General features: G+C 42.8%; 1 protein-coding gene across 3 annotated transcripts in view; it reads right to left on the reverse strand.

Moving 5' to 3' along the window:
- Positions 1–13,485, reverse strand: part of MED24 (mediator complex subunit 24) — an 88,968-nt gene extending 75,483 nt beyond the window's left edge. For 2 of the 3 annotated variants that reach the window (XM_030220762.1, XM_030220760.1), the window contains exons 1-3: positions 13,375–13,485; positions 11,884–12,036; positions 9,767–9,849 (exon numbers count right to left, since the gene is read on the reverse strand). In XM_030220762.1, the coding sequence (XP_030076622.1) occupies positions 9,767–9,849; positions 11,884–12,013 (213 nt within the window). In that variant the 5' untranslated portion in view covers positions 12,014–12,036; positions 13,375–13,485. Of the gene's footprint in view, positions 1–9,766; positions 9,850–11,883; positions 12,042–13,374 lie in introns of all 3 variants that reach the window. The other variant, XM_030220761.1, reaches the window with a different exon arrangement.
- Positions 13,486–14,316: the final 831 nt, after the last annotated feature.

The raw sequence follows: 14,316 nt of genomic DNA on the forward strand, positions 1-14,316 counted from the left end.
ATTTAGCATCTTTTGGTATATCTGGAATCACTTTTTGTTCTCATCTTTTTTACAAGACAGAAACTTCACGGCATCCACTCACATATCCCACTTCACTACCTACCCCTTGAGCTGCGACATCCCAAGACCCAATTTTAGCTCCGTTCTTATCAACATTTTTATCAGCTCATTATGTTAACAACTTTGACCCAAGAGGCAGGCATCCAGGCTTTCTACTATGACAATGACATTTTGCTAATTCACACAACAGATTCTTTGTCACCTACTATTACTTCCTTTCAACTTGGTCTTGAGAAAATAATTTCTTGGCTTAAGGAAAATCATTTAGTCTTAAATCAATCTAAAACAGTAACCATGTGGGTTACTGACAGCTACTCAGTCCCACAACCATAAGAACATAAGAGTAGCAATACTGGGTCAGACCAATGGTTCATCTAGCCCACTATCCTGTTTCTAAACAGTGGTCAAGCCAGGTCACAAGTACCTGGCAGAAATCCAATTTAGCAGCAACATTCCATATTGCCAATCCAGGGGCAAGCAGTGGCTTCCCCATGTCTGCCTCAAAAGCAAATTATGGACTTTTCCTCCAGGAACCTGTCCAAACCTTTTTTAAACTCAGATATGCTAACCACTGTTACCACATCCTCTGGTAAAAAGTTCCAGAGCTTAACTATTCGTTGAGTGAAAAAAATATTCCCTCTATTTGTTTTAAAAGTATTTCTATGTAATTTCTTCAATTGTCCCCTAGTTTTTGTACTTTTAGAATGAGGGTGGTGGTGAATGGAGTTCGCTCGGAGGAGGGAAAGGTGAGTAGTGGAGTGCCTCAGGGATCGGTGCTGGGGCCGATTCTGTTCAATATATTTGTGAGTGACATTGCCGAAGGATTACAAGATAAAGTTTGCCTTTTTGCAGATGACACCAAGATTTGCAACAGAGTGGACACCCCGGAGGGAGTGGAAAACATGAAAAAAGATCTGAAGAAGCTAGAAGAATGGTCTAACGTTTGGCAATTAAAATTCAATGCGAAGAAATGCAAAGTGATGCACTTAGGGAGTAGAAATCCAAGGGAGACGTATGTGTTAGGCGGGGAGAGTCTGATAGGAACGGATGGGGAGAGGGATCTTGAGGTGATAGTATCTGAGGACCTGAAGGCGACGAAACAGTGCGACAAGGCGGTGGCCGTAGCTTGAAGATTGCTAGGCTGTATAGAGAGAGGAGTGACCAGCAGAAGAAAGGAGGTTTTAATGCCCCTGTATAAGACGTTGGTGAGGCCCCACCTGGAGTATTGTGTTCAGTTTTGGAGGCCGTACCTTGCGAAGGATGTTAAAAAAATGGAAGCGGTGCAAAGAAAAGCTACGAGGATGGTATGGGATTTGTGTTCCAAGTCGTATGAAGAGAGACTTGCTGACCTGAACATGTATACCCTGGAGGAAAGGAGGAACAGGGGTGATATGATATAGACGTTCAAATATTTGAAAGGTATTAATCCGCAAACAAATCTTTTCCGGAGATTGGAAGGCGGTAGAACGAGAGGACATGAAATGAGATTGAAGGGGGGCAGACTCAGGAAAGATGTCAGGAAGTATTTTTTCACAGAGAGGGTGGTGGACACTTGGAATGCCCTCCCGCGGGAAGTGGTGGAGATGAAAACGGTTTCAAACATGCATGGGATATGCATAAAGGAATCCTGTGCAGAAGGAATGGATCCTCAGAAGCTTAGCTGAAATTGGGTGGCGGAGCAGGTGGGGGGAAGAGGGGTTGGTGGTTGGGAGGCTAGGATAGGGGAGGGCAGACTTATACGGTCTGTACCAGAGCCGGTGATGGGAGGCGGGACTGGTGGTTGGGAGGCGGGAAATACTGCTGGGCAGACTTATACGGTCTGTGCCCTGAAAAAGACAGGTACAAATTCAAGGTACGGTATACACATATGAGTTTATCTTGGGCAGACTGGATGGACCATGCAGGTCTTTTTCTGCCGTCATCAACTATGTTATATATATAATATTATATATTAACCATACACACACACTTCTACTCATTCTACACCACTAAGGATTTTGAAGACTTCAATCATATCTCCCCTCATCCGTCTCTTTTCCAAGCTGAAGAGCCCTAACCTCTTTAGCCTTTCCTCATGTGAGAAGAGTTCCATCCCCTTTATCATTTTGGTCACTCTTCTTTGAATACTTTCTAATTCCACTATATCTTTTTTAAGATACAGCAACCAGAACTGAATGCAATATTCAAGGTGTGGTCGCACCATAGAGCGATATAGAGGCAATATAGTATTTTCGGTCTTATTCACCATCCCTTTCCTAATAATTCCTAGCATCTTGTTTGCTTTTTAAGGCCCCCGAATCACACTGAGCAGAAGATTTCAGAGTATTATCTACAATGACACCTAGATCTTGAGTGCTAACCCCTAAGGTGGACCCCAACATCAGGTAACTATGATTCAGATTATTCTTTCCAATGTGCATCACCTTGCATTTGTCCACATTAAATTTCATCTGCCATTTGTTATCAATAGAAATCAAACAAAATAAAACATGGAAAAGAAAATAAGATGATACCTTTTTTATTGGACATAACTTAATACATTTCTTGATTAGCTTTCGAAGGTTGCCCTTCTTCGTCAGATCGGAAATAAGCAAATGTGCTAGCTGACAGTGTATATAAGTGAAAAAATTCAAGCATTACTATGACAGTCTGACAGGGTGGGAGGATGGGGGTGGGTAGGAGGTATGCATGGGGACCCACCCCCATCCTCCCACCCTGTCAGACTGTTTTATTTTGTTTGATTTCTATTGATAACCTTAAGAGTGGACTAACACGGCTACCACACTCCTCTATCTGCCATTTGGATACCCAGTCTTGAAATTTCCTAAGGTCTTCCTGCAATATTTCACAGTCCACACATGTTTTGTATCATCTGCAAATTAAATTACCTCACTTGTCATTCCGATTTCCGTATCATTTACAAATATGTTAAATAGCACCGGTACCACTCCTCCCTAAGGAGTTCTAATTAAGATATTGTTCCATATTTCAGATATCCGAGTACTGTATTTGATGAAAAACTGATCTTTTGGTAAAATTCACACAGACAAATTTCTTTGTACTACAGCAATTTTGCAGCATAGGCTCATTCCTTTTCACCTCAAGAAAAGACTACTGCAATGTTCTATATGCTGCACTTAAGCAAATTCAATTAGTGTCACATGCTTCTAAATTTGATCACATTACTCCACTGTTTATTCACCATCACTGGTTGCCTACAGAATATTGCACTCATTTTAAGATCCTTGTTCTGACACACAAGACATTATACACGGGTGTACTTTATCATCTTGAGCTCACACTGTATCAAAAAATGGTCCCACCTGCGAAGCAGACGGAACACAAGTCTGAAAAACAAAGCCACTTCTGTAAAATGACCATCTTAAACAGAGCAAAGTGATCGCAAAGGTAAGTGCACCCAATTCTGTAATAAAGTTCTAGTGAAAGATAATAATGGCACTATGTTAACGTCATACAGCTGAATCAAAACAAAAATGATAAAGGGGATGTGACGACTTCCCTATCAGGAAAGACTAAAGCGGCTAGGACTCTTCAGCTTGGAGAAAAGATGGCTGAGGGAAGATATGATAGAGGTCTATAAATTAATGAGTGGCGTGAAAAGGGTAGACATGATGTATCTGTTTACTCTTTTCAAAAATACTAGGACTAGGGGGCATTCAATGAAGCTACTAAGTAGTAAATTTAAAACGAATCAGAGAAAATATTTCTTCACTCAACATGTAATTAAACTCTGGAATTCGTTGCCAGAGAATATGGTAAAGGTTGTCAGCTTAGCAGGGTTTAAAAACGTTTGGAATGCCTTCCTAAAGGAAAAGTCCATTATTAAAATTGACTTGGGGAAAATCCACTGCTTACTTCTGGGATAAGCAGCATAAAATGTTTTGTATTTTGGGGGGGATCTTGGCCAGGTATTTGTGACCTGGATTGGCCACTGCTGAAAACAGGATGTTGGGCTTGATGGACCTTAGGTCTGTCCCAGTATGGCAATACTTATGTAAGACATGGGGAGGCTGGATTCCAAGATATCTGATAGACGGTGTTTGTCCCCCCCCCCCCCCCCCCCCCCTCCCAATGAAATGGCACACTCATTCTGGCTAACCTGTCAGGGTATATATTAATAGGAATGGCTATCATTTTATCAAGAATCCAAAATAATTAAAAGTATGCAGCAAAGCAGATAAAGTTCAGGGAGGTCAGGTCAACAAAAGAAAATAGCAGTGAATGCCACACTCTTGACACAGCTGTTCTGCAGCAACACACCACAAATGTGAGGATGAAGTCTCACATTCTGTAAAAGTGGCTCTAGAAACAAAACAAATAGCAGCGGAGAATGGGGACAACCTTGTCTCGCGTTCCATGCTGGGTGGAAAGAAGCATGAAAATGATCCCATTAACTAAAACTGTGGCACTAGGATCACGGTAGAGCAATTTAACCACTTCAAGGAAAAAAAAAACCCAGCAGCCAAAATGATCCAAACAGAAAAGAAAGGACCAGAAGACCTTGTCAAAGGCCTTTTCAATATCACTACTAATAGCTATGGCCTCCAGGCTTTTATTTTTACAGTACTCTAATGCCGTAAGTATCTTTCAAATGTTAAATACAGCATGTCGCTGTCGCACAAATCCCACTTGATCAGGACTAACTAGACGTGGTAAAATATCACTCAGGTGCAAGGCTAACACTTCTGCTGTTATTTTTTGATCAACATTTAGCAAAGAAATAGGTCAATACGAAGCCATCAAATTATGATCTCCCTAGCTTAGGAATTATATGAAAGCAGTGTTGGCTTCTCTGGAAAAGGCCCCTTGAGATATAGTTTGCGTATAACATACCTCCAGCTGCAAACCAAGCTGAGAGTCCAGCAGATGATAACACTCACTGGAATACCCATCAGGGCCTGCAGCTTTGTAGAGTGCGAGTGAATAACTTGACTAATTTCCCCAGAAATTAGAGGGCTACTCAGGAGATCTAACTTGGGGAGACATAACCTATGTAGATCAAAAATCTACATAGGGGATTTGTTTGTTGGAGCAAGATAGAGGGAACTTAAAAAAAGCCCCTAAAACAAATCAGAAACGTCCTTACCCTGGGTAACAGGAATGCCGTCAATAGAAAGAATGGACTCAATATATTTAGGGATGTATTAATTTAGAAAGCAATTTACCCGCTTTATTACTGTGGACGTACAATTTATATTTCTAATAAGTATTTGGTATTTTCGCCCTCATGTAACTTTGCAGCTATTGCAGTGTGAACCACTATAAATTTGTCCTTATTTTATGAAGTTGGATGATGCGCGTAACATCTGCGTTCAACAGCAGCCAACTAACATTCGAAGCTCAAAATTGCCTGATTCAACGCCCATCTCCTGCAGATCGAATAAGAGATAATATCACCTCGAAGGACAGCTTTGGCTGTCTGTGAACGAATTATCCTTATGACATGCATGATTAACACAACACTTGTCCCACTTCTACAACAGGTATTTATGAAAATGTTCATCTCTATACAGGTATTTTGGAAAGGTCCATCAAGGAATGTATTCATAGCCTGTAAGGATCTGAACATCAAGCCACGATGGAAAATGATCAGAGAATCACTAATATCTACAGTTTGAACCCGTGGAAACCAAGTATGAGAGACAAATATATAATTGAGGCAAGATGCAGGGCCATTCCATGCCAAGTGGTGTAAAATTAAAAAAAGTTCCCACCATCATGTTCTCCAATCTTATAAATGTGTTTGGATTTTATTAGACCCCAAAAATGGCATTTTGGTAAATGTCGCACACTCATGGACTGACAACCTTTCAGAAAAGGGGGTCTAGATCTGCAACTACTGCAGTTAGAGACTTCAAATTTTGGGAAACTTCGTTTAACAACTGACTCGCGCAACAGATAAAATTTGAACAAAATTGGAGACATGATGGTGGGAAGGTTTAGACCACTTGGCATGGAATGACCCTGACAGCGTTATGGGCCATTGCAAAATGGGTATAACTATTTTTCAGTAGTATGACTCTCCCGCCAAGTACCAAGAACATCCAAAGTAGAACTGAAACATGGAAGACCCCACATAAGATTAATCTTTTCAAACATAGGAGACACCTTATCAATACTAGGATCCAAGGTCACATTAAAATCACCAAACAAGAACAGTGGATGGTCCCCCATAGTGAGGCACTGTTGTATCACCCCCCAGCAAAATCTCATGAGTGCATGTTACATGACCATAAACGTTAGCCACTATAATTGTACGATATTGCCACTTTAAAGTGACCAGCACATAATAACCAGGCGAGTCCGCTATAATGTGGATAACTTGACCCGGGAAATGTTTACCAATAAGAAACACCACTCCTGCTCTGCGCTCCTCAGAAGAGGCAGAAAGGACCTCACGGCTGGGAGCGAGCTTTCAGCTATATGTTAAGAGTATCTATAAGTACCTCCTTGATAGAGAATGGTTACAAGATCCTGTACCGCTGGTATTATACACCTGACCGAATAACAAAAATGTTTAAACAAACTTCGAGTCACTGTTGGAGGAGCTGTCAGACAGTAGGAGACATGTTTTATTATCCGGTGGTCCTGTCCAAAAAATCAAAAACTATTGGGCGGAATTGCTTGGGCAGCTCAGCCAACTGCTGGGAAAGGACTACCCGGCTACTGCAGATCATTGTCTACTGCATTTCCACCTCCCAGGGTTCCCACCAGCCTTGCATCGTCTAGCCTCGACTTTCCTGGTAGCGGGCAAGATAACACTGGCTTCATCATGGAAGAGTCCACATGCGCCACCAGTGATAAAGGCGATTCATAAAATGGACTATTTGTATCAGATGTCAAAACTTACAGCTATTCGAAATGGACAGGCGACTCAATTTTTTAAACTCTGGGACAAATACAGAGAGTAGAGATCCCGATCGGGGATTGACTTGGATGCCCCACGGCTGGTGGTCCCGAGGTTATAAGTGCTGTCTATGTTGGTTGGATCCCATTTAAATGAACACTGGACTTGGACTATCAATGACCATGTGCTTCTTACTCTGAGTAATCAGGGAGGGGGTGGGTATAGAGGGGGGAAGGGAGGGTTGAGGGCTATGATGCTGTATGTACAGCTAAGCAAAATGACTTATTGATGTTTATGTTAAAAATTTCTCAATAAAAATATTGGATAAAAAAAAATAAAGGACCTCACGGACCCAGTCTTGCCACAATTTATGTTCTTGCTCGGTGAGCCAAGGTTTCCTGAAGGCAAGTCAGTTGGACCTTTTGTCTCCAGAGCTCCATAAGAATTTTTATAATGTTTTAAAGGGGAACCAATTCCAGAGATATTCCAAGAGGCCAACCCTAGTAGTAGTATTAGGTATTTTCATTCAAGTGGCAAAGGATAGAAAACAGATCAAGATCCATACAACTGGACCTGATGCTCAGGCCCCATCAAGTCCCCCAGCATGCAAATCAGCAAAACAAAAACTTATTTGCTGCACATTTCCATTCCACACCTGAACCTCTACAACCCAAATCCTAACTCCCAATATCCCTGTAACAACCCCCCCCCCCCAACTACTCCATCCACCTTCCCAATAATCCCATCCAGTATCATGTTGCGTCTTGCCAAACTCCCTCATCCCTCCCCCCTATCCCACACGTGTAAGAAACTCTATCCCCACACACTAATAACAGAACAGACAACATAGCTTAAATTCGAAAAAACAGTGTTCCAATAATGTTCAGCAATGCAAAATCCCCACACACGCAAGCAGGGATCAGGATGCTGTGGAGGTCAAATCCTGCATATCATTAGTAGAAAGCAATGGGCCCAGATGTTGTTGAGCTTTCTCGGGCAATTGAAAAACTTACATAATCCCATTCTGCCAGACCTGAATCTGCGTGGGGTATTGCAGGGAACATTTTTATGTCTTTCACAAAAAGCGCATTACAGATCGGACCAAAATGCGCGGTGCTTAGCAGCAACACTCTCAGAATAATCCTGAAATACGAGGATTTTCTTGCCATCAAAGTGGAGATCATAGGTCCGGCGTTAATTGCACAATACGAGTTCTCTATGACCCCAATTAAAGACCTGAGCTATCAGTGCACATGGGCGAGTTTCTCCCTCAGTGGCACAGCCCAGCCAATGCGCCTGCTCAACATGAAGAGGGATGCCTAAGGGATTCTGCAAAAATTCTGTGACTAACCATGGTTCAAGAAAGTCCATGAGTTCCACTTCCTTAATGAACTCTGGAAATCCCCCCAAAAATGAAGATTATTTCTACGGAAGCGATTTTCCAGGTCATCAAGCTATTCAGCATATTTTTTCAGCGTGGCTTTCAGAGAAGTGAGTTCTGTCTGGGATGTAGCACCATGATCCTCCACCACACTGACCCGCTCCTCAATGTGGGTAACCTGATTTCCAAAGGCCACCACATGCTGTGATAAGGAATTGAAATCTTCCTGCAGACCTTCAAATTTACTGCTCAAGGCATTCGCCTCTGTAATTCGCTTCATGTATGCAGGATAAGAGGAACATTGTCTTCTGGCTCCTCCGTCATTTTAAGCGCCTCTGGCCCGGAAGCCTTCACTCGGTCTCGCTCCTTTTCTCCAGATTTTGTGGTCATCTCAGGCGGTGTCTTATTGAGATACTTGATCACAGAAGAATAAGAGATAAGAACACTGTTGGGGGGGGGGGGGGGGAGTTCCCAGCCAATTTTCGCTAGATTTGGAGGGTTTAAAGAGAATGAGTTCCCCTGTTCAGCACATCACTTAATCACTCTCCCTTCCTAAATTTAAAAAATGCACTAAACGAATACCTTTTTATGGAGGCCTTTGATGAAGGCTTGGCTTGGCTTCCACTGATTGTAACAAGTACAGAGATTCCCACCACTATATAATTATCAACCTCTGCTTTTTTATTACCTTAAGATTATTTCCAGGTTTTTTTTATCTTTCTCTGTTCTATATTGTAATGGTGTTATTTTCCACTTTCTTATTATATCATCGTAAACTGCTTTGTTATATTATTAGGAAAGGCGGTATATCAAATAAAATAAACCATAAACAATAAAGTAATTTTAAGTCCGAGTTCACAAACTCCAGGCTTCTATTTCATTCTTTTTTTTGTGACCTGTTGAAATTCTCATTTGTTTATGTGAATAAACCTTCCTAACTAGTTAATCCTTTACTGCCAGAGCTAAATCTGTCACACCATGTATGATATTAATGCATTTCATTACAGCCAACAGCACTAGGTAGAATGTTCCATGACTGCTATGAGAACGAACAGTTCCAGCTGGATTGATTTTTATCTTTGCTCGGTGGAAGCATGAGATCAGTTAATTAGGAAGTCTGGAAGGTGCTCCCTTAAACACCCTTACTTTCATAAAAGGAAACATCTATAATCTATTACTATTTTTTTTTCTTTTAACAGGGTGATCCTTTTTAGCAAAATAACTCATTACCAAATGCTCATGATCAACAGCACTTGACATCTGAGCATGTCTGCTATATCAATATAACTTGCCTGAAAGGCTCTGTAGGAACATTTTCAGATTGAAATTATTATATTCATTTAAAAATATGCAGGCTCTGGTTAAATAATGAAGTTGCGTTGTAAAAACTCTTTTAGAGGTCAACACCCACTTATTTCTATAAGGTTGCAAAGTTGGACCTGGTATCAGGAATTTACCTGGGAGCTGATGGCATATCTCATGTAGGAGAGGATCAGGGGATTTGGCGAGGGACCAATCATAGCCTGCTCAAGAAGGGCATCTGAAACAGAAAAGAGGTTGAAGGGAGATTTAGGTTTCCAGCAAATGAAGAATACCGGAGACCTCCTGACCCAGAAATTGTGCTGTCCGCGTGCAATTTCTTTACTTTGGCTGAGGAGTGTGGTAGCCGTGTTAGTCCACTCTTAAGGTTATCAATAGAAATCAAACAAAATAAAACATGGAAAAGAAAATAAGATGATACCTTTTTTATTGGACATAACTTAATACATTTCTTGATTAGCTTTCGAAGGTTGCCCTTCTTCCTCAGATCGGAAATAAGCAAATGTGCTAGCTGACAGTGTATATAATATCATTGATATTCTAACAGGATGGGTGTGGATAGGTGAGGGGTGGGGTGATCAACATATAATGGGTTAGGAACCCCAGGTCCTTGTTAAGTCCTTTCTGTTGGGTGTTAAAATATTCAATTATTCTGACTTCAAAGGTCTTATGTTCTTGTATGGTTTTAAAGTTACCTTTCAGTATTCTCACTGTGAAATCACTGGTAGTGTCCTGGTTCTGTGAAGTGCTGTCCCACCGTGGTGGGGGCCCTACTGGCTGTATTGTTCATGTGATGTCTATGTAAATTGAATCTTGTCTTAAGCATCTGGCCTGTTTCTCCAATATAGCATCCTCCGTTACATTTTTTACACTGAATGATATATACCACATTGGAAGATGAGCAAGTGAACGATCCCTTTATGTTGAATATCTTTCCTTTTGTGGGTAACTGTGGGGTCCTGTGAAATATTTTGGCATAGTTTGCAACTGGATAAATTACAGGGACGTGTGCCCTTCTGTTCAGACTGAAAAGGAACAGAAGGGCACACCTATCCACACCCATCCTGTTAGAATATCAATGATATGCTTTGATGTCCCCATGCATACCTCCGACCCACCCCCATCCTCCCACCCTGTCAGACTGTCATAGTAATGCTTGAATGTTTTCACTTATATACACTGTCAGCTAGCACATTTGCTTATTTCCGATCTGACGAAGAAGGGCAACCTTTGAAAGCTAATCAAGGAATGTATTAAGTTATGTCCAATAAAAAAGGTATCATCTTATTTTCTTTTCCATGTTTTATTTTGTTTGATTTCTATTGATTTACTTTGGCTAAAATGCTATCCCTGCTTCTTCTATCAGAAGGCCCTGCCCCAGCCAGCAGTCTGGCAATATGTAATGGGGAACCAGATAAGAGGGTATTAAAAGCAGAAAGCAGTTCATGTCAGATCAAAAGCAGATCATAACTGCAAAGCTTATATTACTAGCACTACACAGCATTAGAGACTGACCGAAATTTGTTTTCTGCCAAAACCGACCAAAATTTGGGTTAGTGCTCTGGACAAAAATGCCCGAGCATTTTCGGTCAGAACCAAAAACGTGACACCGTCCCCACCGCCAGCAACACCCCCCCCCCCCCCCGGAACACACACCAACTTGTCCTCCCCAGGCCTACCTTTTAAAGGCCCTGGTGGTCTAGCAACTTCTTCCAGGAAGGAACATCCAGCCTTGCTCCTGTCCCCAGTAGCTCCATACTCCAAATATCAGCCCAGACTTCCTGTGTTAGTCAGAAGTCCCAGGCACCATTTTGGAATTGGGAATAGCATAAACAGAAACACGTCTCCTGCGTATGCTATTCCCAATTTCAAAATGATGGCTGCGAGGCTGCCCAGAAGAAGCCACTAGACCACCAGGGCCTTTAGACAATAGGGCGTATGGAGTTGGTGGGCGGCCCAGGGATGGGGGAACAGGTAGAACCTTTTTCTCTGGGTGGTGAGAAACTGGCAGTGGCAGGAGGGGGGAGTGCCACAGCTTCAGTTTCATTTCTGGTTCCAGCTAAAACCAAGCCGTGTATTTCCGCTGCGGATTTGGTTTTGGTCTAAATGCACCAGTTTTCGTTGGCCTCTACACAGCATCAAGGGACATGGTCATATTATATTACACCTCTGATACTAAAGGTTGATACAACTACAACACATGACAAAATATCTAACATACTGATCCACACACAGATGTACAGAAAGGCCAAACCTGCCAGATTAAGGATGTCCCAGGTGGCTCCCTTAGGAAATAGTTTCTTCATGTTTATGGCCCACTGATAGTCACTCCATCGCTCCTTCCAGGCCTGTAGGATGGCCTGCTTCAGGTGCACAACCTTCATGACCCTGTTCTGAGAGACCTCTCCTGTCGGAGGAGAAAAAATTTAAATCAATTACCCACTACTACTACTTAACATTTCTAGAGCGCTACTAGGGTTACGCAGCGCTGTACAGTTTAACAACGAAGGACAGTCCCTGCTCAATGGCGCTTACAATCTAAAGGACGAAATGTCAAGTTGGGGCAGTCTAGATTTCCTGAATAGAGGTATGGTGGTTAGGTGCTGAAGGCGACATTGAAGAGGTGGGCTTTGAGCAAGGATTTGAAGATGGGCAGGGAGGGGGCCTGGCGAATGGGCTCAGGGAGTTTATTCCAAGCATGGGGTGAGGCGAGGCAGAAAGGGCGGAGCCTGGAGTTGGCGGTGGTGGAGAAGGGTACTGAAAGGAGGGTCTTGAGAGCGGAGGTTACGGGTAGGAACGTAGGGGGAGACGAGGGTGGAGAGGTAGGGAGGGGCAGCAGATTGAGTGCATTTGTAGGTTAGTAGGAGAAGCTTGAACTGTATGCGGTACCTAATCGGAAGCCAGTGCAGTGACTTAAGGAGAGGGGTGATACGAGTATATCGGTCCAGGCGGAAGATAAGACGTGCAGCAGAGTTCTGAACGGACTGAAGGGGGGATAGATGGCTAAGTGGGAGGCCAGTGAGGAGTAGAGTGCAGTAGTCAAGGCGAGAGGTAATGAGAGAGTGGATGAGAGTTCGGGTGGTGTGCTCGGAGAGGAAAGGGCGAATTTTGCTAATGTTATAGAGGAAGAAGTGACAGGTCTTGGCTATCTGCTAGATATGCGCAGAGAAGGAGAGGGAGGAGTCGAAGATGACTCCGAGGTTGCGGGCAGATGAGACGGGGAGGATGAGGGTGTTATCAACTGAGATAGAGAGTGGAGGGAGAGCCAGAGGAGAAGTGGGTTCGGGTGGGAAGACAATAAGCTGGTCTTGGCCATGTTCGGTTTCAGGTGGTGGTTGGACATCCAGGCAGCAATGTCGGATAAGCAAGCTGATACCTTGGCCTGGGTTTCCGCAGTGGTGTGGAGAGATAAAGCTGGGTGTCGTCAGCATAAAGATGATATTGGAAACCGTGAGATGAGATCAGGGAGCCCAAGGAAGAGGTGTAGATTGAAAAAAGATGGGGACCAAGGACAGATCCCTGGGGAACTCCAACAGAAAACTTTCTCCAGCAGCGCAGACTGCCACGCCGAAGGCAGCACTGCAAAAATATCAAGTCATATGCATTCGGCTGCCCTCACACACCGAGCACCCCTCCTCACAAGCATTCAGGGATCGAAAGACAGTGGACCGATCTCCCCTCCCCATGATCTGTCATCTCTCCGTCTTGTCCGCGAGCTAGCACTCCCCCCCCCCCCAGCTCATACCTGATGTCACACACCAACAATTCCACAGCGTTTCTTCTCCGATACCCCGTACCCTGGCTGTAACACAACTTCTTCGTTCTCTTCTCTCCCTCTAAGACATGATCATCATCCCGCCTTGCCGGAAACAGGAAGTTGTGTGTTGCAGGCAGAGTAGTACGGGAAGCCAGCCATAGCAAAACCACCTCGGGTTTGCGGGAATGGAAGTAGGTACAGTCTTCTTCTCCCTTCAGCACAGTTGCTTCGGGCTGAAGCAGGGAGGCCAAGTAGGTTTTTATCCAACTTCCTTGGGTTAGATTGAGAACAGGAGACGGTCACGGCATGAGCCTATCTGGCCAATTATGTGGGCTGAAGCCAGTAGGCGGAGCTTGCCGCCACATTGGTTTACTCAAAACAAGAGCTAAAAAGCTTATTAGAAATAATGGACAGCGATGTCCAGCTGTAAAAAAAAAAAAAAAAAAAAGTAAAGCTGTCCCATATGGTAGGCAGTGCCTTAAAAGGGGAAGGATAAAGGTTTGTTTGTTTTTTAAAATTGACAGCTTTTTATTTATTTGAAAGCTTCCCATTGTCTAGTTATAAATATTATGAAATAAAATTGAATATTACTAAAACAGCTTAAACATTATTATAACTGGTAGAAACATTAGTTATAAACTATGTATTTTGTGCTCATTTTTCAACACTGTTCTGTACAACATAGTAATGCATGGCCAAATTTAAGTGAGGATGAGGATATCCTGTTTCCTGAGGGTTCATTTTAACTGTTGTTCAATGTTGTAATCTGCCTTGGGCTGCCAAGTGTTATAAAGAAGGAATATATTGACATTAAATGGAAGTAAAATTAAACTCTCCTTTCATTGGAGCCCATGGAATCACATCTTCACCTCATCTCTTTTGTAGACATTTACATTTTAGCAGTGCATATTTTCTAGCAAGAAAGGTGCC

Source organism: Microcaecilia unicolor, chromosome 12, assembly GCF_901765095.1.
Source record: "Microcaecilia unicolor chromosome 12, aMicUni1.1, whole genome shotgun sequence".
NCBI classification, from domain to species: domain Eukaryota; kingdom Metazoa; phylum Chordata; class Amphibia; order Gymnophiona; family Siphonopidae; genus Microcaecilia; species Microcaecilia unicolor.